Source organism: Plutella xylostella, chromosome 5 (assembly GCF_932276165.1).
Source record: "Plutella xylostella chromosome 5, ilPluXylo3.1, whole genome shotgun sequence".
Lineage (NCBI taxonomy): Eukaryota > Metazoa > Arthropoda > Insecta > Lepidoptera > Plutellidae > Plutella > Plutella xylostella.
This window is the reverse complement of record NC_063985.1, coordinates 6151580-6175563: the sequence shown is the minus strand read 5'-3', so window position 1 is coordinate 6175563 and position 23984 is coordinate 6151580. Positions and strand designations below refer to the sequence as shown.

The 23984-nt window shown below is 44.2% G+C and overlaps 2 protein-coding genes and 1 long non-coding RNA gene across 5 annotated transcripts in view; 2 read left to right on the top strand and 1 right to left on the bottom strand.

Moving 5' to 3' along the window:
• The first annotated feature begins 686 nt into the window (after nt 1-686).
• Nucleotides 687-4345, top strand: LOC105385675 (phenoloxidase-activating factor 2). 2 transcript variants are annotated; one of them, XM_048633139.1, is made up of 7 exons: nt 687-1125; nt 1468-1724; nt 1878-2039; nt 2513-2610; nt 2796-3056; nt 3436-3634; nt 4089-4345. In XM_048633139.1, exons 1-7 carry the CDS (start codon nt 939-941, stop codon nt 4251-4253), a joined length of 1329 nt encoding a protein of 442 aa, XP_048489096.1. In that variant the 5' UTR covers nt 687-938; the 3' UTR covers nt 4254-4345. The 2 variants fall into 2 exon arrangements, with proteins under 2 accessions (XP_048489096.1, XP_048489095.1); XM_048633138.1 differs by having other exon boundaries at nt 687-1724.
• Nucleotides 4346-4347: 2 nt separating this feature from the next.
• LOC105385666 (zinc finger protein 423 homolog) overlaps nt 4348-23984 on the bottom strand; it is a 48317-nt gene continuing 28680 nt past the window's right edge. For both annotated transcript variants that reach the window (XM_048633136.1, XM_038112894.2), the window contains 7 exons: nt 20033-20229; nt 9425-9567; nt 7631-7817; nt 6668-7285; nt 6067-6351; nt 5518-5796; nt 4348-5406 (listed from right to left, as the gene is read on the bottom strand). In XM_048633136.1, the coding sequence (XP_048489093.1) occupies nt 4606-5406; nt 5518-5796; nt 6067-6351; nt 6668-7285; nt 7631-7817; nt 9425-9567; nt 20033-20229 (2510 nt within the window). In that variant the 3' untranslated portion in view covers nt 4348-4605. The remainder of the gene's footprint in view (nt 5407-5517; nt 5797-6066; nt 6352-6667; nt 7286-7630; nt 7818-9424; nt 9568-20032; nt 20230-23984) is intronic.
• Nucleotides 21704-22314, top strand: LOC125491362. Its single transcript, XR_007268271.1, has 2 exons — nt 21704-21990; nt 22237-22314. It is a non-coding gene; the product is annotated as an uncharacterized LOC125491362 (long non-coding RNA).

The following is a 23984-nucleotide window of genomic DNA, read 5'->3' as shown; positions in this document are numbered from 1 at the left end:
AAATTTTCTGATACTACGTTATACCATCATGCCATCACCCTCTGCCACTGCACACAAGGGCGATGACGAACACTATGTACAGTTTTGAATGGGGTAAGTATGGGGGGATAACAATGGGGTAAGTATGTACCTACTCATACAAAGTCCTTAGCTTATTTTTCAACTTGACCCTTTCAGTCACGCATTTTTATTTTAAAAACCCTATTTTTACGTACTTAACACATTGTTAATTTAACGATTGCAATTACCACCAAAAACAGTCATTTAGAATGGTAAAAACATCTATAATTTCGACTACCATTGTGCATACGCAGCGGAATGTAACTGGCCATTAAATATCCAAACTATTCCAAACACCCATTATCACTTGGTATTCTATAACATTATAATTTGGTGTGTGGTTTATTCATGGAAGTAATAATAAGTACTTACCTACGTAAGTACTTATTACTTCCATGGGTTTATTTGAGTATCAGCAAAATTATGTTAACTTCACTCAGATTACTTCAATTAACTAATCTTATGGCTCTTCTAGTAAACAAGACACAATCAAAATTCCTGAAAATTGTCCTAGCACAACGCGATAACACCAGCACACGTCATAGCTTATATTACAATGATGCAGACGCAATCGCTACCTGATCGAATAATCACTAACCCAGTAAAGTACTTCCTAGAGGTGTGAAAAGACAATGTTTAAAGTTGCATCAGATTACGACACATTAGATACCAACAATATGGTGATTGCTCCAATTTGTCGCCATAATGTGCATTACAGCATGAAGGCTGAGCTGTTAGGGAAATACCGCCATTTGCCGTATTGAGGACGGATTTAATGCTCGCTCATCATCGATGATCGTTTTAAAACCAACAGTTGGGTCAGAGCGGCCCTCAGAGCAGCCGCGGTCAGCCACTGAGGTCTAATATATCAGGTTACGATGTGCTTGTGGCTCATAACGGCTTGCCTGGGCGTGTTGCCCGCCAACCCCGCGCCGCCCAACGTGATCGTGGTGGGCCTGCCCACGCCCATCCTGCAACCCGTCACGGTGGCCACCGCCGCCACGGTCGTCACGGTCACCGCCGCCACCGCCGCTCCCACTACCACGACCACTCCAAAACCTCCTGGTAACACGACGCCGGCCCCCCCGCCGCCTGTGACTAACCCGCCCACCACGGCACCTCCGCCGACAACCACGGCTCCTCCGCCGACCACCACCGCGGCGCCAGCCACGACCGTGCCGCCGCCGCCCCCCACAACCCAGCCGCCGCCGCCGACTACGCAGCCACCGCCGCCTGCGACCACCGGTGCGCCTACCACTAACACCCCCGTCACGGCGACCCCGCCGCCCGCCACCACCGCACCGGCGGCCACTAACCCCGCACCCACCGCAGGTGGACCTAACATCATCCTTATATGTAACGACCCTACTCAAGTGTGTGTTGCTAATCCTGAACAACCCGTCACAGGCATCTCGATAGACCCTCGCCAGGGGACGCCGCCGCCCTCGGCGCTGCCGCTCGTGGCGTACAGCGCACAAGACTCTGCCGTTAAATTCCCTAGAGAGAAGCGTAGTGCGAGGCTGCTGATGAGGGGCGCCACCAACGGCACCCGGGCCGGGGGGAGGCAGCGGCGGCAGGCGGGGTGCACGTGCGTGCCCACCGGTACCTGCCCTACCAACACCAACTACGGCGCTGGCATGATAGACTTCAGGATTGTAACACCTGTAAGTTTTTTGTCAGACTTATCAGTCTGTGAATTTATTTTATTTTAAAGCAGTATCAAACAGTTTGTTAACAATACATGTGTGTGAGTGAATGTCATTTTATCATCAGAAATCCGTAGAATATACTTATACTGACGGTGGTGTGTTCGCCAGGGCAACAGCGGGCCTTGTCCGCAGGGGCAGGTGTACTGCTGCACGACGCCCGCCCCTGCGCCCGCGCCCGCGCCCACCGTGGCGTGTGGCACGCGCCAGGCCGTGCCCGCCACCGCCGCCGCCGGCCCGGGGCAGGCCGGCTTCGGGGAGTATCCCTGGATGGTATGTTACTGTTTATTTAGATCTTGATGAAAGAGCAGATTTGGTTTGGTGTGTTGTCCTTGTTAAATGTTGATAATGATATATTAATTGATTGAAAGCGTTAATGTCCTCTTCTCCCAACCTAACAAGGGTTGGCTGGAAGAAATTGCTTTTTGGCAATAAGCCCGCCTTTGTACATTGTTAGTTTTGTTTTAATGTTCTTCACCGTTTATTAATTGTAACTTTATAATGTACAATAAAGTGTTTATAAATAAATAAATAATGTGAACAAAATTTTAGTGATGTGATTTTGTGCCTACGTAGTAAAATTAAAAAGGCAACAGTCATTTGCATGGTCATTTGTGATTTTGTGATCATCATTATGTTTTTTTATACAAAAGGCACATACAATGTACAGAAAAGTTTTAAATAAGAACACGTCACTTCAGCCACCTACAGGCACCTACTGATGCAATCTTTCGTGGTATTTTCAGGCAATCATCATTACCAATACAAATGACTATGTTGCCGGCGGCGTGCTCATAGACCAGTACAACGTACTCACAGTCATCCACCGCATATCGGCATACATGTAAGTACTTATTTACTAACTTGTAGACAACAAAAGAGATCATCGAAACATAGATGATTCATCCATGTTTCATCTGTGACTCTGCGACTTATTACTTAGACTTAGGTAAGTATCTCTTTTGTTGACTGTACCTATAAAATACATACGATACTTATCATATATTTATAGATACCATTTATCCACAGAGTGGCAGGCACAACCCCGAACCTAAAAGTCCGACTAGGAGAATGGGACGCATCAGCCACCTACGAACCAATACCATTCAAGGAGTACACTATCCGAAGAGTGTTCCAGCACCCGTCGTTCAACTCGGCGACCCTGCAGTACGACCTGGCGGTGCTGAGACTGTCCACTCCGGTGCCTTTCACGCCGGCTGCTGGCTCCGTGCCCAGTATTAATAGGGCTTGTCTGCCCGCATCGTCTGCTACTTCGTTTACTGGACAAAGGTTAGTTGGTGGCTGTTCTTTTGTTAATTTGATGAGTGTTGTAGTGAAAAATTTGTATTTTAAATATCGAGATAAATAAATACTAAATATCGAGTAAAGTTTCTAAAGAAAAGCTTGGATATATACATAGGTATGATGTAATCACAGGATAATGCTTCTAAAAAAATATATCATTTCCAATTTATTACGAAAAGTTGTTAAGTAAGTATATTTTCGATTTATATGGAATCTGGAGTAAATCTTTCAGTTTTTTAAAGTATTATAGGTTCCCTGATTAAATAGTAGGTAATTAAGTGAAAATAATACTTATTATTCCTTCATTGGATGGAGACACTGGCGACGACGTGATGGGTCGTGATGATGAATATATTTCTCGCAGATGCTACGTGACCGGATGGGGCAAGAACGCGTTCAACCAGGGGGTCTACCAACAGATCCTAAAGGAGGTGGACGTGCCGGTGGTGGACTCCAACTCCTGCCAGAACCAGCTGCGCGCCGCGCGGCTCGGGGCTAGCTTCGTGCTGGACACTAATACGTTCATCTGTGCGGGCGGGGAGATGAATAAGGACTCTTGTACGGTAAGGAGTTTATGCTTCGTAGCACATCAGTCCAGCTGTAGTATTTGTCACCGTGGTGAAACGTTAACCATTTGGGTCTTTATTGATCGAAGAAAAAAATACGAATGAAAGTTTATCAAGATCTATCTGTCCGACAAGAACCGGGGATCAAGCCCTAGCTACTATACATTACATATAGTTACGTGAAATAGTGCCAAATTAATTCACCCAGTAGCACGATCACCAGTGTTGTCGACTTAAGTCGATATAAATTCGGTAGGAATTAAAGTCTCTAGAATTTATTATGTACTTATATGCGTTTTATTACTTTCTAACGTTACCGTCAGGGGCTCTGATCAAGATTTCATACAAATTTCTATCAAATTACGCTAGCGACTTGAGTCGACCGCACTTGTGATCGCCCTACTGGTTGTATAAAGCTATCGATAGTTTCATATTTCCTATGTTGTTCCAGGGTGACGGCGGGTCCGGTCTCGTGTGCGAGGTGAACGGGCAGTGGACGGTGGCGGGGCTGGTGGCGTGGGGGCTGGGCTGCGCCGCCGCCACCGTGCCCGGCGTCTACGTCAGCGTGCCCGCGCTGCTGCCCTGGATCCAGCAGCAACAAGCCACGGCAGCATAGTAGGTTACAGTGTGAGTGAGAAAAATGGAGCGCTTGTCGTGCCGTATGTTATAGTGTGTGACGTGAGGTGTATTTATTGAATAAAGAATATGTTTTAGAGAAGCTTCATAATTTATTAACTTAACAATTTTATACATATACGCGTATCAATGTTATATAAAACATACTATTCCTAAACACCAACATAAACGATACGATCTATACAGAAAATATAGCGTTCTAAACGCAAAACTTTAACGATATGATGTAAAGTAATTAACTAAATGTATATTCGAATTGCTGGGACGTAATCTAGTATTGCATCGCGGGATTCCCGCTTGTCGGACGATAGTGTTAGCTAGTGCAGGGCGGCTCAGTCCTCCGCGCGCTCCTGCTTGATGCTGGGCGGCGGGGAGGGCGGGGCGGGCGCGGGGGGAGGCGACGACACCTCGATGTACTCGTCCGTGTTGCGCTCCTCCTTGACCTCGGGCTCGCTCTTGACGGGCGGCGCGGGCTCGGGCTCCCCCGCGACCCCCGCGCCCCCCGCGCCTAGCGCCCAGGCCGCGCCCCGCGCGTACGCCTCGTAGAAGGCCCTCTGCGCCACCTCCGCCTCCTCGAGGTGCACGAAGGCGTGGTTGTCGAGCTCGGCGCGGAAGAAGAACTTGAGGTCGCAGCGCGAGCAGTCGTAGGGGCGCGGCGCGGCGGCGTGCTCGGGCAGGTGCCGCTGCAGCCCCGCCGCGTGCGTGAACACGGCCGAGCACAGGTAGCACGTGAAGGCGCCGCAGCCCGCGAACGTGTGCTCGATGAGGTGCGCCTGCAGGCGGGCGGGGGAGGGCAGGGAGCGGCGGCACAGGCGGCAGTCGTGCGGCGCGGGGGCGGCGGCGGGCGCGGCGGGGGGGGCGGCGTGGCGGCTGTAGCACGCGTCGCACACGCGCGCGTCCCCCGCGCCCCCCGCGCCCCCCGCCGCGGCCCCGCACAGCGCGCACCGCCGCTGGTCGGCCCCGCGCAGGTGGAAGCGCGCGTGCAGCCGCGCCTCCGCCTCGCTGGCCAGCGTCTGCCGGCACACCACGCAGGGCGCGGGCAGGGCCGGGTGGTGCCGCGCCATGTGCGACAGGAACGACTCCTCGGACGTCAGCCGCGCGCGGCACCGGGCGCACGTGTCGCCCGCTATCACCTGCAAAATTTAATACGGTTACTTTCACATAAGTTAAGCTGTTTCATTATAATGTAGGTGACACAATGAGTTGGGGTCTAAATCCCGTCAACATTTGATTCCAAGTCGTACCTTGCAGTGCGTGAGCTTGTGCTCGGCCAGCACGGCGGCGGAGGGCAGCACCTCGTCGCAGATGAGGCACTTGTGTCTCGCGGGCGCAGTGCCCGCGTGCGTGCGCGTGTGCGCCTCGAGCTCGGGCCGCGTGCGCGCGCGCTCCCCGCAGTAGGCGCACGTCAGTGCTACCGCCCCGTTCTTGCGCCGCCGCTCCTCGGGCGCGCCGCACGGTAAGCACTCCTCGCCGGAGCCCGTGTTGTTGTTGTTGGAGGGCTTGCGCGCGTCGCCGTTTTGGGGCTGGAAGTTGGTGGTGGTTTTATTAGTTTTGTGAATGTTATGCTGGGTTTTTTTTATATTTAATAAAATATAACAATTTCAAAAGCTAATAATACTGTGACAACTACATAGCAACAGCTCATTTTGGAAAAGCTACTTGATAAAGGTATTGATAGTGTCCTAAAGAGCCACTAAGGCCATAACTCTACAGGCACTATACCGTCAGTCAGACGCCTGACATCAGGTATTCATGGAGCAATTGACTACATAGGTAACAGTAACAGCACTCACCAGCGGCTCGGCGTGCGCGGCCTGCATATGTCTCTCCAGCAGGTACTGCACGGAGAAGGCCTCGAGGCAGGCGGGCGCGGGGCAGCGGTAGGCGGCGTGCGCGGCGGCGTGTTCCCGCAGGGCCCGCTCGCCGGCCAGCACGGCGCCGCACGCGCAGCGCCGGGCCGCGTGCTGCGCGCGCACGTGTGCTGCGCCCGCCGCCGCGGAGTGCAGGGGGGGGGCCGGCGTGCACGCGCGGCACACCCACACCTTGCTCTCGCCGCTGTGCGCCACCGCGAAGTGCACCTAAGGATGAAAAACTTTGTTAGGAAAACTATCCTGCAGTTGGTGAAGATGCCAGCTAGGAGACGGTCGAATGGTGTGTGTGGTTAGTGACTCTGACTGCTATGCCGAAGGTCCCGGGTTCGATTCCCGGCTGGGGCAGATATTTGGTTGAAGACAGATATTTGTACTCGGGTCTTGGGTGTTGATATTCAATATTCAATATGTATATCTACCTATGTATTTGTGTAGATATATCAACTGTCCGATACCCATACTGCAGGCTCTGCCTTCTTTTGGGGTCGGATGGTTGTGTACTCGCGTAGAAGTACGTTCTCACCTGAATAGCGACTTTAGAGTCGAAGACCTCCTTGCAGAGCTCGCAGCGGTAGAGATGTGCGGCGTGCAGGTCCAGCAGGTGCCGCTGCAGGTCGTCGGGCGAGGGGAAGGCGCGAGCGCACGCGTGGCACGAGTATTCCACCGAGGCCGCTAGGTAGTGCGCCGCGAGGTGCCGCTCCGCCGCCGCCGCCTCCGCGAATGTGGCGCCGCAGTGCGGGCACGGCGCCGGCGACCCACGTGACTCAACGCCACCCTCCTCGAGATGCCCTTTTAAATGCACACGGAAAGCTTCAAAGTCGGGTAGAGCAGCATCGCATTGATTACACAGCAAAGTGCTCGGCGACAGCGCAGCTGGCGTCCCGGCTCCAGATTCTGTTCTTGGGCGCTTCGGCGGTGTTGCCTCTTCTACTGCCCGTCGGCTGAGATCCGTGGGTAGTTCAGCGTCTCCGTTCAGCAGTGCGGCGTGCACGGCTCGCACGTGGAGCTGCAGCTGGTCCATGGAGGTGAAGGTGTCTCGCGTGCAGTACATGCAGGCCAGCAGCGCCGCCGGCGGCTGGGAGGAGACGCGCCGCGGCGGTGTAGGCGGCGCGTCGGCCCCGTGCGCTGCCAGCATGTGCGCCTGGAGAGAAAGGAAACACGCTATTTACTTAATATGTGCTGGCGACATCAAATCCTTTATGTCAATTCCCCAATGGATCACAAAAGGGCAAGCGTAGTTGGGCGAAGCCCCATAGACAGCCGTGGACCTTAATCAGCAGTAGGTAGTATAGTAGGAGAAATATAGATGTTACTTATGCCACTTGAGGTTACAGAGGTCATTTGCAATCCGGCTCAAAAAACCTTGATTGATTCTAACTTCATATTTCATTCGGGTATAGGTACGTACATCAAACCCATCAGTTCAAATACGGCAAGACCTTTGTAGTCCTATGCTTTTTTACCCTATCCTAGCATTAGCACTGACCTGCAGCAGATCCGGTCGGCGGAAGGCGTCAGGGCAGCGCAGGCAGCGCAGGCGGCGGCGCTCGGGCCCCTTGTGCCCCTGCATGTGCGACGTCAGCGCCGCCGCCGTGTTGTAGCCGCGGTTGCACACCGTGCACTGGAACGGCTTCTGGTTGTCGTGCGTCTTCATGTGGATCTTTAGGTGGTCGCTGAAGAAGAGAAAAGAAGAATAAAGTTAAGTTCGAATAAGCGTGGTGACTCGATAAAATTAAGTTAGAATAAGCATGGTAACGCATAGAATGTGTACGCACTTAGCCAGTGTACGGATTACCACGGATGCCTGAACAACTTCTTTAGAATATTAAATAAGTCATGTCATTAGTTTTGATCTGCGTAAGAATTTAAAAATAAAACGATTTGAATAAATCTCTTTATAAGGCCAGACGACAATTTGTCATACGCGACATAAGTGCCCACATAAAGCCCGGACCAAACAGAACTAACAAAGGGGCTTTTCACGCGAACTACAGAATAGAGCCGTTCGCCCAAACACCTCCACTAATGGCTGGCTCGCCGTGCCGGGTTAGGTACGGGCCATTATTTCATTTTTGTGAGACCCTCGACGCCATTTGTCAACGCATCATCTCTTTTCACTGGTCGGCGGCTCGTTGGGCCGACAAATTGCGTGGAATTAGTCTCGTGACCGCGGCAAGGTGACGAAAAAGGTGACGTGTCTTCGCCGGCCCGCGGGCCCGGCCGAGGCTTTGTGCGCGTGAGTGATGGGGCGGCCGCCATCAATCTTCCTCTCCACCATTGTCACCGACGGGCCTGCGCACACGCACCTCGCTAAGTTTCAAATGTTTCAATTCACTCACGCCTAAGCCTTTCAAATACTAGTGAATAAATTACGTACTCGAAAGCAACGTATCCTAATGGACACTTATTTGGTGTTGGATAACGTATCACTGTACTTATGGTTAAAAAGATTTCTTTAACAAGCTAATTGGTTAATATGACAAATGATGAGGCTCTACGCATTTGGGGATCAATAATTATCTTAGTAGAAGAGGTATCTATTGTTTAGAAAGTGTGTCAACTACGCATTGCTCACATACCTTTTATACTTACACTTACATTTACCAAATAAACACTGAGCAACCTCAAAGAATAGATGGTTTCAAAACTTCATTAGCACAATCATAATCAACAGCCCGTAGCAAATTCAGGGTGGAATGGACTCCAACTCCTGCTCTTCCTATTTTGCACCTTTCGCTAAAGGTCCTATTTGTATACTGTATTACACTCACTACACGCAGCCAGCAGTTACCTGCATCAAGGATTACGTCGTGCCCACCAAAGTGCACATAGTTTGAAGGGAAATCCTGGACTAACCTGCTCACAATGCGCGCAGCGGAACTTGCGTAATATTGGCATAATTTGGACCTGACAGAGGAGTATTGCTAATGTTTGGTGGTGGTAACCCCACTGGTCTAATCTCGGTGGCGGTACGGCCGCTGCACTGACCTGCGCAAGAAGGCGGCCTCGCAGTTCGCGCAGCAGAACTTGCGTAATATTGGCATAATTTGGACCTGACAGAGGAGTATTGCTAATGTTTGGTGGTGGTAACCCCACTGGTCTAATCTCGGTGGCGGTACGGCCGCTGCACTGACCTGCGCAAGAAGGCGGCCTCGCAGTTCGCGCAGCAGAACTTGCGCAATATTGGCATAATTTGGACCTGACAGAGGAGTATTGCTAATGTTTGGTGGTGGTAACACCACTGGTCTAATCTCGGTGGCGGTACGGCCGCTGGACTGACCTGCGTGAGAAGGCGGCCTCGCAGTGCGCGCAGCGGTACTTGCGGTCGCCGGTGTGCAGCTTCACGTGCCGGTCGCGCGAGCGCTTGTGCTTGAACAGGCGCGAGCAGAACGAACAGCGGAACGGCATCTGGTCCGAGTGCGTCTGGTGGAAGAATAAAAGTTATAGTTAATGACTGTACCTATATCCATCCGGACGTCCCTCAGCGGGGACCAAAGGCTTTAAAAAGATTATTGAGAAAAATTGTATGTGGATGGAGTAAAAGTGGCATAAAAAGAATCTGGAAGGACAGGAGCATCAGAATTTTAAGTTACAACTAATTTACAACTAGGTAATGAAAAAGCCAATCGATGAATTTATAAGAGCTGAGTTCCTAGCTGAAAAATTGAAAAAAATGCAATAAATCCATTCACACATAGATACGATGAAAATAGTGCACAGTACCTAATTTAAATTCAAATAATAATGTTTGATCATGATAAGGAAAAAGGCCAAAAAGAATGTTGTGGCGTTCCTTGGGTGAGGTCTATGTCCAGCAGAGGACGATCATTGGTGTTAATTCAATTAAATACCTCAGATGAGCCTCGTAATAAGCTCGTTGTAATGTCATAATTCATGGTCATCGTGACTACAATATCAAATCAAACCACTCGATTAATCTTTAAAATTGTACACGTATTACCTGCAAGTAATCGTTTTACTCTTGTACAAGAGTACAAGAGTAAAACGTGGTACGTAATAGAAACGTTACCGAGGACTTTGCCGTATCATATCAGTCATCAGAAAAAGTACCGTGAGAACTGGAGGGGACAAAGGCATGCTACCGGGCCCTGAGCATGTCTCACCCAGAGCGGGCATACTGACCATTCTGTATCAATAAGATAAAAAACTGACGGTGGCTGGTCGTGACACGGGAATGAGATATCTACTGTGAGCGGTGCGGTGCGGCCAGTCGATAGATTGATTCGTTCCGATATCGATATCAACATCGCTTCCGCATTCGACAGTCTCCGGACCTATTCGGTACTGTCTGTCTATCGGTCCGATCTGTACCTACATAGCTACTATTATAATAATTGCTCTATTGATAAGATTTGAAGGGAACACCATGACAATAGTTAATTAACTCATACGGCATAACAAACGGCTGAACTGTTTATGCCGAATCAAAGTTAGGATTTCCATTAAAAACTCAAGAACAGACCCTCGTCGGCTCCCCGCGTTGGGGAGCAACAACTACAAAAATTGAATTTTAAAACTTCAAATGTCTCTTCAAATATCTTAAAACACCGCTCTCATTCGCTTGCTATCCAGTCCAAGTGTTCTAAGATTTATTGCTTTAAAGGAATCTGTTACCGTTAAACAAAATAATCGATTTAGCACAGAATCAGAATCAGCGGGGAGTTGATTCACATGATCGATTTCATAATTGTCCGAGTCATTACGCTTTTCTCCATCGAATTGGTGGCATACCGGCGCGGGCGCAGACCACAGTCAAATAATTACAATAAAATGTACGGAGTCTCTGAGATTGCTGATTGCTGGACAGATTGTGATGAAACCAGACTAGATGCTTTTATGTAAAATAATATCGTAGGCTCGGGCACAATATAAATTTCTAATCCAATTAAGTATATGAAGTACACTTACTTCGGTAAAAAAATAGACAATAATTTGGCACGAAACACCATATTTTCCCGTTTGTTAAGTCCAAATAACATTAGTTAGATGTGACAAGAGGTGTTTATGTGGGCAATGGGCCAGGCTCGTGGTTGCCTAACGAGTATTTAATTCAACCAGCCATCGAAGCATCACGACGCCACGCATGCGCCAAGACAGTGTCCCACGATGTTCTACACTCACATTAGTTGGATACCGCAATATTTGTGAGGGGACATGATCAGTAAATTGCTAAATTATCTCTTTCACGTGTATCAGTTTTTATTCTCTCACAAATTAGAATTATATGATTATATACCAAGTATACTTAACCATCCTTTGTTTCCCTTAATCCTACATTTTACAATTCACTAACTACGCAAGAGGCTGAAATTCAATATCTTCAACTTTTTGTTCGTCAAACGCTAAGCTTTAAAACTGGCATAATTACATGACGCCCGCTCCTCATTAGTGTAAGGCACAAGAGGTGTGGAAAAAATGAAGTGTCTATTAGTGGTTGAGGATCACAATGAGGATGCTAATGTGGAGGAGCTGCTGCTGAGACAATGCGCCGGCCTTCGCCCCGGCCGAGGGACCGGACGCCACAATACCAACCAAAATGTCACTCAGTTCACGGTTCTCTAATTGCCACCTCAACGGCACTAATCAACTATAATGCTAATCACTCCTGAGTGATTGACTCGTGTACGTTCTTAGTCATAAAAACAGTCACGAAAATGAAAAACAAATAGAGCGCTCGCCTCCTTTATAACTAGTTGTTATTCACAAATTTTAGCGACAGCTTTGTTCGGCTGAAAATTACGTATTGTCTGGTGTTTGAGCACGCTTTTGTTGTAACTTCTGCTCCTCAATGTCCACGGCTGCCTACATTCACACACACACTCATAGCTACGCTCTTGGAACCGTAACTTATTGAAAAAACTCTTTGTTCTAACTAAAGCATCGGGAATATTTCTCCAAGATTCAAGTTTATTTTGTCATAAGAAATTTTACATACTTTGTATAGTCTCCTACTTGACAGTGCAGGCATTAAGTATTTTAAAGCAATAATATAGGTAGGTGATAGATACTACAATCAAGTGCTAAAAGCATTTTTTACTAGCCAACATCTACCTACAGTATATTCAGTAATCAGAAATTTGAGTCAATCTTCACGAAAACATAAACATATGTTGCAAAATCTTCGACATCGGTGGACTAGTAGTGACTGTATGCTTGTTAACATAAACTAAACTTTATTCTCGAAACTGCTTCGGGACCATTGTAGGAATAGACGTAAGATGGTTGTGATTAGAGGCGAATGACGCATGTAAGCTGTCCGTGTAGTGGCTCGGAGTTCATAAACATATCCCGAGCATGTTTACTCTGCCCTCTTAATTGGAGCAATCGTCTCCGGACAGTATTAATAAATCGGATCGCGGGCCTGCAATAACTCCGGGGCGGAACGTCTGCGCCCGGGACGCGCGCCCACGCATCACTGCCGTCGATTCCCGGACAGAAGATTCATTTTTATAATGACGCACGGAAACGGTAAGGAGTGGGAATATTTTATTAGGTAATATGGAAAAATCATAATTATTGTGAAGTTAAAATATTAAATAAGAACCTATTAGCTTCAAAAAATACCTCACAGGCCTTGTTTATACGGTAAATATTCTAGGACCGAGTTAGAGCCCAGTTCAAAGAGCTCATAACTCTCGGGCGAACCCCACTGAGAACTGAAACACAGATTAACGACTCGCCTTATTGCTGCGTGATGTTTGCGGCATATCGTGCAAAATATTGAGTCTGTCATCGGCGGGGTCCGTGCAGGGATTCAATAAGCCCGGGCTCGCGGCGGGGGCCCGCGCCGCCCCTGGGTGCTGCGGCCCCGCGCGCCGGCGCTCCCGGGGCGGCCCGCTTATGGACCGGAGACACGCGAATAACATCACGTTTCATAACATCCGAGACGTTAGTTCCGTGAGAGAATCCCCACAATCATAACGTTGAACACTTTTCCTCGTAAAAGTAATTTTTAAAACTAGTTTCGGAGGCTTTGGAGCGGTTGTGATTGTCAATAAAGGCAGGGAAATGGGCAGCGGGCAGTTAGTGCGGCTTTCTCGGTGTAATACTTGCGAGGTGGCTGCGGGCAGGTGTCGGGGTCACCGCAGCGCCGCCGCTGCCGGCTCCATCGCCTGTTATAATTCGCGATGCATATCAATGTCGTTCGCTGCCGGTTTTGTCGTCACGCGGCTACTGTTTCCTTTTCTCCTTGCGTAATTTTATAAAAACAACTGCTGAGTCGTATAAGCGCAGCACTTAAGTAAGGAAAGGAATTTTAATAATAAATGATAATGGTCACTTGATGCTACAATTGTGTTCGTCCGACAGAGGTGACTCATATCATATGGCAATTTGTTCTTTAACCCACATAATAAACTCATTCCCATGGTAGTAGTTCCTCGGAAAGGTAGCCCAAGCTAAGGTGCTTCAAGTAATAAAGATTTCTATCAGGCCGAAGTATGACATTGCGCTATCTTACATTACTTTTATTGCATGTCTAATAGGCCGGCTTAGTATTCTAGGAGCATCAATCTTGCAAAGTCAATCTTCAATCAATCAGTAACTGGAGAGCAGCCTTATCAGTGCAATAAAGTGAGTATAGAGATAAAGCTAATTGTGAAGAGTCTGCGGAGCCGCGTGACGGAGCGGTGACGCGCGGGGGCGGCGACGGGTTTACGAGCGCAGATTACACGCATCTCGTCGACTATCCCAATAGCTATCAGCGTATTTAATTAAACTAGATTACCTTTTACTGATAGATAGTATTTATTTAAATGAAATCGCCGAGTACCGCCGAGACGTTCAGCATTCATATTGCGTTTCCCGCAGGTGAGATTTATCGCTCCCAGTATGGGGAGTTGCGAATTGATTTATTCCTAATGATCACCTTTCCCAAGCATCGGTGAGATGATAAAGGCTCGTCTCGCGGAGGCTCGTAGGGAGTCGTTATCGCGGCTATTTCCGGCCGCGGATCTCGGATCACGGGCCTCGATCGAGCGCGATACATTTGTCGGCCGCGGCTCCGTCACCGCACCACGATCCATATCTGCACCGACTTTAATACCAGTTCCATTTCAACCTTATAATATGAACCGACTTTCGTATATCTTATTTATCTAACGAAAACCCCGAGAGTTGCCGGACGAGGTGGTGCTTTTGTCACTTTAGCCGTACGTGTTGATACGGATCGGGCTGCTGCAGCGGCGGCATGTAAAGTGACATTTCTATTTACCCTATCGCCCCATCTGTGCTTCGCAATCATAACACGTGGAGAGAGCGGGCGGCGGCACAAAGCACCGCCAAGATGTACGGCCGGCGCAGATGCAAACACTGCTTGATAAGCTTAAACTGCTCACTGGACTATTACGAAGACAACTCTACAAGCGACGTAACTCTACATCGTTCGTCATTCCTATGCCACATATTTGTTGTCTGAGTATGAAGAATCGAATAGAATTGTGAGCTTGAAGACAATCGGATCATTTGAAGTTATGTGGTCAGTTAGGCGTTGGCCGTAGAGTTCTGCCCGAGGAGACATTGTGTGAGGGCTACAATAGGGATTGTCTCTGCGCGCAGTAATGGCCGCCGGTGCGCATCCAAGATTGCATGAGAATCATGAGATGCATATCTACGCACCGCCCGCTTTATAATAACTGCAGCTGAGGCTGAGAGGCTACGCACCATCGTGACATGAGAGAAGAGCGGTTGTTTTCTCGGAAAGTCGGAGGTAGGTAATTCGGACTGAATAACCATGAAAAACAAGCACTTAATTATCCTAAATAATCTTAAGTAAACCTACCATACCGCGATCAATGGTTTCAGAGTTAATAAGTAGATCCTAATTCCTACCGCTATCATTGGTTATATACAAAGTTAATAAGCAGATTTATTAAGGGTCTGCAATAGGGAATCGAGGGTTGGCATTGTCATAGAATTATGTAGTAAATGATGCTCTACAGCCTTGAAAAAAATCACACAGGTAGCCGAAGAGTCTAGCTAGGTGCTGAATCATTCGAATTTAAGTAAATGATTATGGATAACTGTAAATTAAATTCAGAATATCACGAAAAACCAGGAAATGATACTCCCGTATTGTAACAACTGTGTCGTAATTATAAAAAAAATTCACATGATTCTTATCAAATTATAAAGATAAATGCTTGGACTAGGCGCTAAATACCTTGTTTTTAAATAAACACACACCTATTTTGTGTAAATTAATAACAAACTTGAGCAATTTTTTTCCCTCAAATCTTCATACAAATATCTATGGCGGCTTTATGTGTTATAAAATCATAAACACAAGCAACGTTTGACTCAGTCGGCCGCTGGCCTCCAAAGAAGGGTCACGTCGGTTTAGGCAGCACTGACAGCTCGCGATCTTTTCGTGTACAGATACAAAATCACTGCACATTGGTTGTCATTGCACTTTTTCAACTTTTATGACACCAACATAATTTGATTTGAAATTGAGGAAGCATAATTCTTACACTATATTCAATACATTAACCCATTGAGTGCCGAAGGTACCTAATGTCACTAGGTACCACATGGTACGTACTACGCAATATTGCGTAGTCGGAATTCAATGTGTTAAATTAAATTAGATAGTGGGCAATGTTCTCGCGTGACATTACAGTCTCGTAAAGTACCGATGAGGAGCTGGAATATAGCGAATGGATCTAAGTGATGACAAAACGTAGGAACATTAGATTAGGATTCAAAAACACAGTCTCATGGTGCTGGTTGAGGTATGGTCTCGTGAGGATCTGATGAGGGCAGTAACATGGTGGTGACTGAATTTTATTTCAAAGATGTTAATAGCTAAAAGCATCGAGCTATTAAGTATGTTTTTCAGAGAGACAGAAAGATATTTTTGGTTTCCTCTGGATTAGTTAGGTTTACTGGGTTTACTAAATTCATTCGTAACGTAAAATTGACAATGACGGAATTTCTTCTATAGACAGTAGTTACTAAAAAAACCAACGATAGATGGTGTAATTTGCAGAAGTACCTATCTAGTCACCCTGTCACGGGGTGACTTCGGTTGGTAACTCAGAAAAAATACTATATGTTATTGCATCAATAATAAAAAATATTGCATCAATAATAAAAAAAACAAGAAAATATTCAAAGTTTCCACCCTCGCACACAAATCACAAACTCATGCCTTGTTCTAGGAGCAGGGTCTACCCTAGTGCATTTCCATGACCACTTTTCACTTGTGTCCCACCGGTTTCAGTGCTCAGCGGAATAGCACCATTGACCATTATTATTCTGAGATATCATCACTTCTTATTCTGAGTTACCCAACATAAAAACACGCCATCTATTGAAATCATTTTTTATTTAGGATTTGTCTATGGTGTGGTCCCCAAATTTAAGGGTAAAAGCAAAATAATAATATTTTAACCTTTTTTATACCTATTATATTAAAAGACCTGTTCAACGATACCCTACCTTCACCATCAAAATAACCGGAAAAAATATCAGCCCCAATTTACTTGTATGGGAGAGGGAGTACCCCAATATTTTTTGGGGTACTCCCCATATCTATGCAAAATATCAGCTTGATATCTTTACCCGTTTCTGAGAAAAAGGGCGGTGACAGACAGTCAGTCAGACAGACGGACAACAAAGAGGTCTGTAGAGCTATCCGGAAAAAACGCAGCACATTCTATTCGATAGTCTATTCGAAAGTGCTGTCAACCTGTCAACAACAAAATGGCGGTGTATAGATTTGCGGAAGTTTGACAGCTATCATTCCATAGGTCATTGTCAGAATAATATTATGTACTCTGTGGTCATTCTTTTCGAAACTCATTCGAAAGGTAAAAAGTGTTCGAAAGTGCTGTCAAGTTGACAATAGTCGCACTCGCATTCGATTCTATTCGTTAGCTCGAATTTTCGTGATACGGGTACTGTTGCTTTTTTCCTTTTGAGGTACGAAACCCTAAAAATAAAATAAAATATTATTCGGCTACCAAAAAATATACTTACAAACATACATACATACAATCGAATAATATTACACTCCTCCTTCGGCAGTCGGGTAAAAACAAGTGAGACAGGGGTTCATTCTGAACTTTTGTTCTACGAGTTTTAAAAATTAACAAAAAAAACCTTTTTCATAGAAACTTTGATGACACGTGACTTTTTACCATGGAAAACGAATATTTTTTTTCGCGAATTTGCAAATTCGTAGAACAAAAGTTGTTCAGAATGACCCCTTGAGTCATCCCCTTTCGGCTTAGTATACCCTTAGTATCTACACTTTAATACCTGTAGTTACCTTTCTACAAGTAAGTAAATACTACATTTGTTTAGAAAGGTAATCGGGTTCCGAGGCGTGTTTTGAAACTATACAAGGCCAGAACGCAGAGGGTGGGACTGCTCACGTATAGTTTCAAATTAAAATGGTGCCATGATTTACTTGAAAGTATGCAAGGCCATTACGCACTAATAGCGTATATTTTCAAGTAAGTTGGGCCAAAATTATGGCTTGAAAATATACTGCAGCCGTTACCACTGCGTACTAATTGTGTATATTTTCAAGTGCCAAGCGGCAATGGGAGCACTTGAAACTATACGTGATTAGTTACCAGCTAGTAGGTTTTATATTTAATACCCATAGATAGACAGGGTAGGCTTGATGAAAAACTTGATGAAAAATATGTCTCTAATAGGTTTATAGGGTACCTAATACACTCACGAGCAATCAATAAGTCCAAGTTGCAAAATGTCAACACCAAATGACCCCAATTTTAAAAACATTTCATTTAGAATTTGATCAAAATTTACGTTTTTAGTTGGTTATAATAATATTTTGACGACCGAATGGCGTAGTGGTTAGTGACCCTGACTGCTGAGCTGAAGGTCCCGGGTTCGATTCCCGGCTGGGGCAGATATTTGTTTAAAGACAGATATTCGTACTCGGGTCTTGGGTGTTGATATTTATATTTAGTATCTATCTATCTATGTATTTGTGTAGATATATCAGCTGTCCGACACCCATAACACAGGTTCTGCCTAGCTTGGGGTCGGATGGCCGTGTGTGAGATGTCCCCACATATTTATATTTATTATTTATTATTATTTATTATTTTGATGTGTTGTTAAATGTACTTTAATATTGCCGACGGCGCGGCGTCATTAAGGTAGTCTTTTTGGTTCAGGAGCTATCGTCACTGGAACTTTTTTATTTCTCGTGAGTGTAGTAGGTATTACTCTTAATTCATATAAATAATAAGATATTAGTATTCTTACTTGCAAGTATAATGGCTGTTAATATCAATTAAATTAGAGTTTGTTAATCTTTATTTATTAACTATCTATAGGTGTCATACCTATAGATAGTTAATAAACAGAACAAGTAAATTGTAGTCATGTACATTTACCGAAATAGTTAAGTAAATCAGAATCAGCATGTAGGTATAAATTCTATGCGACAAGTACGCCAATCAAGCAATGTGCGTAATAGCAATGTATATTTTCAAGAACGATTCAGTAAATCCCAACTTGAAAGTATACGCGATTAGTACGCACAAACAGTGTATATTTTCAAGTAAAATAATTTTTTTTTTCACTTGAAACTATACAGTGCTAGTACACTATGGGTGCGTTCTGGCCTTGTATAGTTTCAAAACACGCGGTTCCGAGTATGGAGAAAAGTGGCACCCCTATTAATTTCTACTCTTTCCTGGTGCTTACCAGTGTAATTAAAAATTATACTTACCCTCAAATCACTACTTGAAAATAATTGTCAATAAAGTTGGTGAGTAAAAGTTTATGACCCACTGTGCAAACTTACATGTGTGCGTGTCACTGCGTGTGCTGTGTGAAGAGCATTGAAAACCCAAAATTGGCGCGGCACGTCACCATGTACCGGGCCTTAAAACGTAGGTACACTTGTCCAAAATTAATAATGCACATGCAGATCTTCACACCAGAATCATTAAATCATAAGAGCCTTAAAAAAACACTTGCATTTTGCACCTTGTTCGAAAGAAATAGGAGTCAATATCATGTGTCACATAATCGAAAACAACCGATCTGTCAAAGATTTCTATGCGCATTATCAATTTTGGAGCACTGTAACCATACTGTAACTGATAATGAACCTATACATATAATAAGTATACTGTCGCCTGTCACCTCTGTTCCTAGCCTTACTGATGATGGACCGTTTAAGATGACTAGTTGCTAATGTAGTCTGCTCCCTCGTGTAACTGCCCTGCGAATTTACAAACACCTACAGCAACTAACTGTCCTGCGTCTTATCTAATGTAATATTGTTCTGAGAATGTGCGTCCGTATAGTACGTAAATACATTAAATTACCTCAAATTGTTGCTTGAAATCCACAGAATTGTTTATAATAAATTCAATGGTTTCAGTTTACCAATTGAATAATTTATGTAAGCTTGATGAAGGATACCTACGTATGTTAACCGAAATCTTCCTTCCTATATCAATAAAACTGTGTTCATGATTGGTTCAACTAAATAATTTCGGATATTATTTAAGTTAATTCAGTTAAGTACTTCATTACTTAGCATTTTAAGTACTATTTGCGATTACCTATAAGTACATAAAATGTTTTACGATCTTATGTTTACTTTAGATGTCTATGGAAATAAAATAAAATAAAATATATGTGTGACAGGATCTCACATATTTTTTTTTGCGAACCTGTAAATTCGTTTAACATTATCCTCTTCCACATTGGCGCATCCCAAGATTCCCAAGGGAGTATTGATAAAATACACTCAAGACCAATAAAAAAGTTCCACATGCTATTGACTAGTATTGACTTGCATATATCACTAGAACCTTTTCATTGCTCGTGAATGAAATTCAAAAATTAAACCAACAAACGCTTCACATACCTGCTCATGCTTCTTCAAGTACGACAGCCTCGGGAACGCCTTGTCGCAGAACTGGCACTGGTAGGGCGTGTGGTCGGTCGCGCCCAGCGTGTAGGCGTCATCGGCCGGCTCGTCCGTGGGCGTGCTGGTGGGCGATCGCGACGGCGTGCTGGGCGGCCACGAGCTGCCCGCCGTGCTGCCCGCGCTGCCCAGCGCCTCTGTGGGGGGGAGAGCAGTTGAAGGTTTTGGAGATACGGACGTGAAATAACGGGATATGAAGAGGGTGCACGAAATGTACCAATTCGAGTAACGCATTGCCTGTAGCTTTTGTACATACTATTAGGTATGACTGGTGCAACCTGGATAGTAAGCGACTGACAAATTATGTATCTGGCTACTCCTCTTACCCCGATGACAAACCCTAGTTCAGCTCTACTAGTGTTTATCATCGACACGCTAAGAAGAACATATTTTTTTACTATAATCAGAATGAGATAAGATTCCAATAAGCCGAAAGTCGACTCATAACTCATAACGCTAATGATGTATACAGGGTGTCTGGAATTCAAACCTATTTATCCATACAAAAGTGTACATATAACAGTAAATAATCATAAGCCGAAGCACCACAACCATGCTCACAATATTTGCTAACTCCAATCTATAAAATATCATTACACATCTCGAGATCAGAGCCCATCCTTATCCGTCACAATAAACATACAGATTGAGCATTGTAAACCATCAATTGCGTAGCAAATGACAATCGAGCGGTCCTTACCGCCTCTGTAAAGTTACATTACTGGCATATTACGTCGGCTGCTGCAGATAATACCGCCATAAATATAGGCAAAGCCCCATATTTCGGTGTTAGGGTCCATATATCTCGAGAGCACCTCGGAGTGGCGTGAAATATAAACAAATTGAATGGCCGCCGTGATGAGCACCGCAAATGATGAGTAATGACGGAAGGCGGGAGAGAGTAGTGGATGCACAGTTTGTTAGTGGGATAAAATGGACTGCTGACGGTTGATAGCGGGAAGGCGCAAAGAATACCAACAAGCACCTTTTTAAGGAACTTTACCTAAGCTTTGCTTTTGGCTAGGTTAGGCAGGTATCTCGATATCTATAAAATTACATACATACAGGACGGAAACTACTTAAAGCAATGTGGAAATTTCTCAGAAAAAAAGACTTAGTGGAAAACTCAAGAAGACAAGACATTTAAATAAAGTTAACTCTCCTTTGTTACTTAACTTTTGAGGGATTTCACCAAAATTTTATACATAAGTTGTTTAGTCAATAAAGTAGTATTCTATTCTATTCTAAGTACGAGTACGTATTTAGATTTAGAACAAAAATTTATTTAAATAAAATTTTAAATACGTTTAGCGTTCGAGAAATTTTACTCTTACTGACGCTACGTATACAATTCATTTATTAACTCTGAATTTCAACTCTCTTTTATTATTCTTTGAAAGAGATTCATTACATTCTATGGAGAGAAGACAAGAAGCGGGCGATTTATATCAATTTATGGATTTTCTTTTTACCACCCCATTATGCAGTTACAGTAAATGTAAGAGCTTCACTGAAATATCAATTTCCCCACTGAAAAAAACCCTATAAAAGATGAGTATACTTAGTTTACAACTGAAATATTAGAACCCATTTTTACAAATAAAACCCATTTTAACCTCCTGATGCCCACGGTCCTTCTGTGAGTACTAAACGAGTATAGTTGTTACTGCCCAAGCTATAATATATTTTTTCTGGACTAAATGCCCACGGTCCTTCTCCGAGGACGAATACTTTGTGTTTGAACCATATTTGAATTTACCGCCATTATTTTTTGGGATTGCATCTATGGATTTAACATTCCATCACTGACAGCTGTCTTAAGTGTCATCTGAGGATAATCAATCGTTCATTGAAAAAACGTCAAAAAACGGAACCATGGCGGGGCCACCGTCGACTAAGTAAGTTGTAATCTCATTTTACTTATGTGATCTAATCATTTAATTAAATAACTTTAATAAAACCTTATTGTTAAGTATATTAGCAAGAGACGAATACTAATATTTTATCAATTAAGGATCTAAATAATATTCTACGATCATCCATTTACATTAGTACTCGTCTGAGTACCGTGGTCTTCAATAACATAAACTTTTAGTCCGCTATACTATAATTTTAGATATACTTATTTTTTTATTTTTTTACAGAATATAATGCGAAATCCAAGAAATTGAAGCAGATTTAGCTATGTCGGACATAGATCTCTCGGAGGACGATGACATGACGACATAAATGACTCACCATGAACCCGTAGAATTTGAATTTTGTGATGATGATATCCAGGAGCTGCCAGCTGAGCCTTTCATTTTATCTTATTTTGTTCCTATATTGATCCCAATAATTATAATAGTTGATAAGTGTGAGTTTATCAAGAATAAATATAAGTTCTAAACTTATGTGAGACTGATTTAAAGTGTTAAATGTGTTCCTAAGTGGTTCATATTTCATTAGTTTTGTTATTTCTAACAAATTACCTTATAAATATATTTTCTACCAATAAATTAAACTTTTTTTAACTGCCCACGGTCCTCACATGAGGACTAATGATTTTCGAATTTAAACCTATTGAAACTGGTTCCTTTTTTAATGCATTACCCGTACATACTACTAGGAACACTATATAATAATTTTTGCGACATTTATTCAAGTTTAAGTTTCTGGGCAGTAAGCTAGGTAAACGCAATAGTCCTTGTGTGAGGACCGTGGGCAGATAGTCCTAAAAAATAAAATAACGGCTGGGCGTCAGGAGGTTAAAATATTATTCTTAGTGTTAGTCGATACGTGAAGGTAAAACTTCATAATCTGAAAACCTATTTTGTATCAGAATGTCAATTCGTGTGTTCCTAAGCGTTTTTTGCCACACCCTGTATTAAATGTTTATAAATATTTCTTTATTACTTTTTTATCGCATACTTATAGGAATCGGAATAGCAGACGCTCCATACACACACCGCTAAGATCCAGCCAAGTGGTGGTCATCGCTTAATGGAGGCGCGTGATCTAGGGGGTCACTCTACATATATAACCAAAAACGAAATTTCGGAACGCTGCTGTGCAGCTACATCTCTATCTCATTGTTGATTGCAAGACTGGTCTCCTTCGTTCGTTTTTCCTCAGTATAGAGTGACCCCCCGGCACCTCGTCACCAAGCTGATGAGTGCTGGCGCCGGCGGTGTCCACACAATTAGGAAGTGTGCTTCCGCCGCCCACCGGCACCCGCCTGCAATCGTTCTAATTACTTAACTCCTCGTCTGCACTCCTTCAAGAGTCGGAGAAGTCAAGTATACGGCGATCGATGCACGGTACTTGACCAAAAATTATGCATAAGTACAATTAATGTAAATTGAGACAATAATGTAAATTGATGGCATTTCTTTTAAGATTAGGTAATAAAATATTATTTGTAGCTTAAAATAAAAAAAAATATTTAATTAAATATATATATATACATTCTGTGTTAAAAGTATCGGGACTGGGTCAATAAAACAAAAAATGATTGTTATTCATCCAAATTTATTTTATCACCTTCAAAGTATGCTCCTTCAGAAACGATACACATACGCCAACGAATTATCCAATCATCACAACATTTTTTTAAACGCATATTTCAGAGTTGTGTTTAGTAGTCGCCATTATATGCCATTGGTGAGAAGATGACTTGCTGAGACGTCGACTGGGTTTACCTTTACCACCGAACAAGACTCCGGATGGGTTTTACAAATCAATCACTTACTTGCACTGATGATACTGGCAACGTAGCCGTAACAGGTTACGGCCTGTAAATTGCTGCACCCCCTTTTTCGCAGGTGTAAAAAGAGTCTATAAATTACCATTATTAAAAATATCAGCTGAAAGAGTTTTCAGCTGATATTAAAAATATCAGCTGAAAACTAAC

Excerpts from the sequence above, each read along its gene's own strand:
- LOC105385675 (XM_048633138.1), top strand. The coding sequence starts at position 939 with ATGTGCTTGTGGCTCATAACGGCTTGCCTGGGCGTGTTGCCCGCCAAC. Across the intron at positions 1,725-1,877 it reads ACTTCAGGATTGTAACACCT|GGCAACAGCGGGCCTTGTCC; the intron begins GTAAGTTTTTTG and ends TGTGTTCGCCAG. Across the intron at positions 3,057-3,435 it reads ACTTCGTTTACTGGACAAAG|ATGCTACGTGACCGGATGGG; the intron begins GTTAGTTGGTGG and ends TATTTCTCGCAG.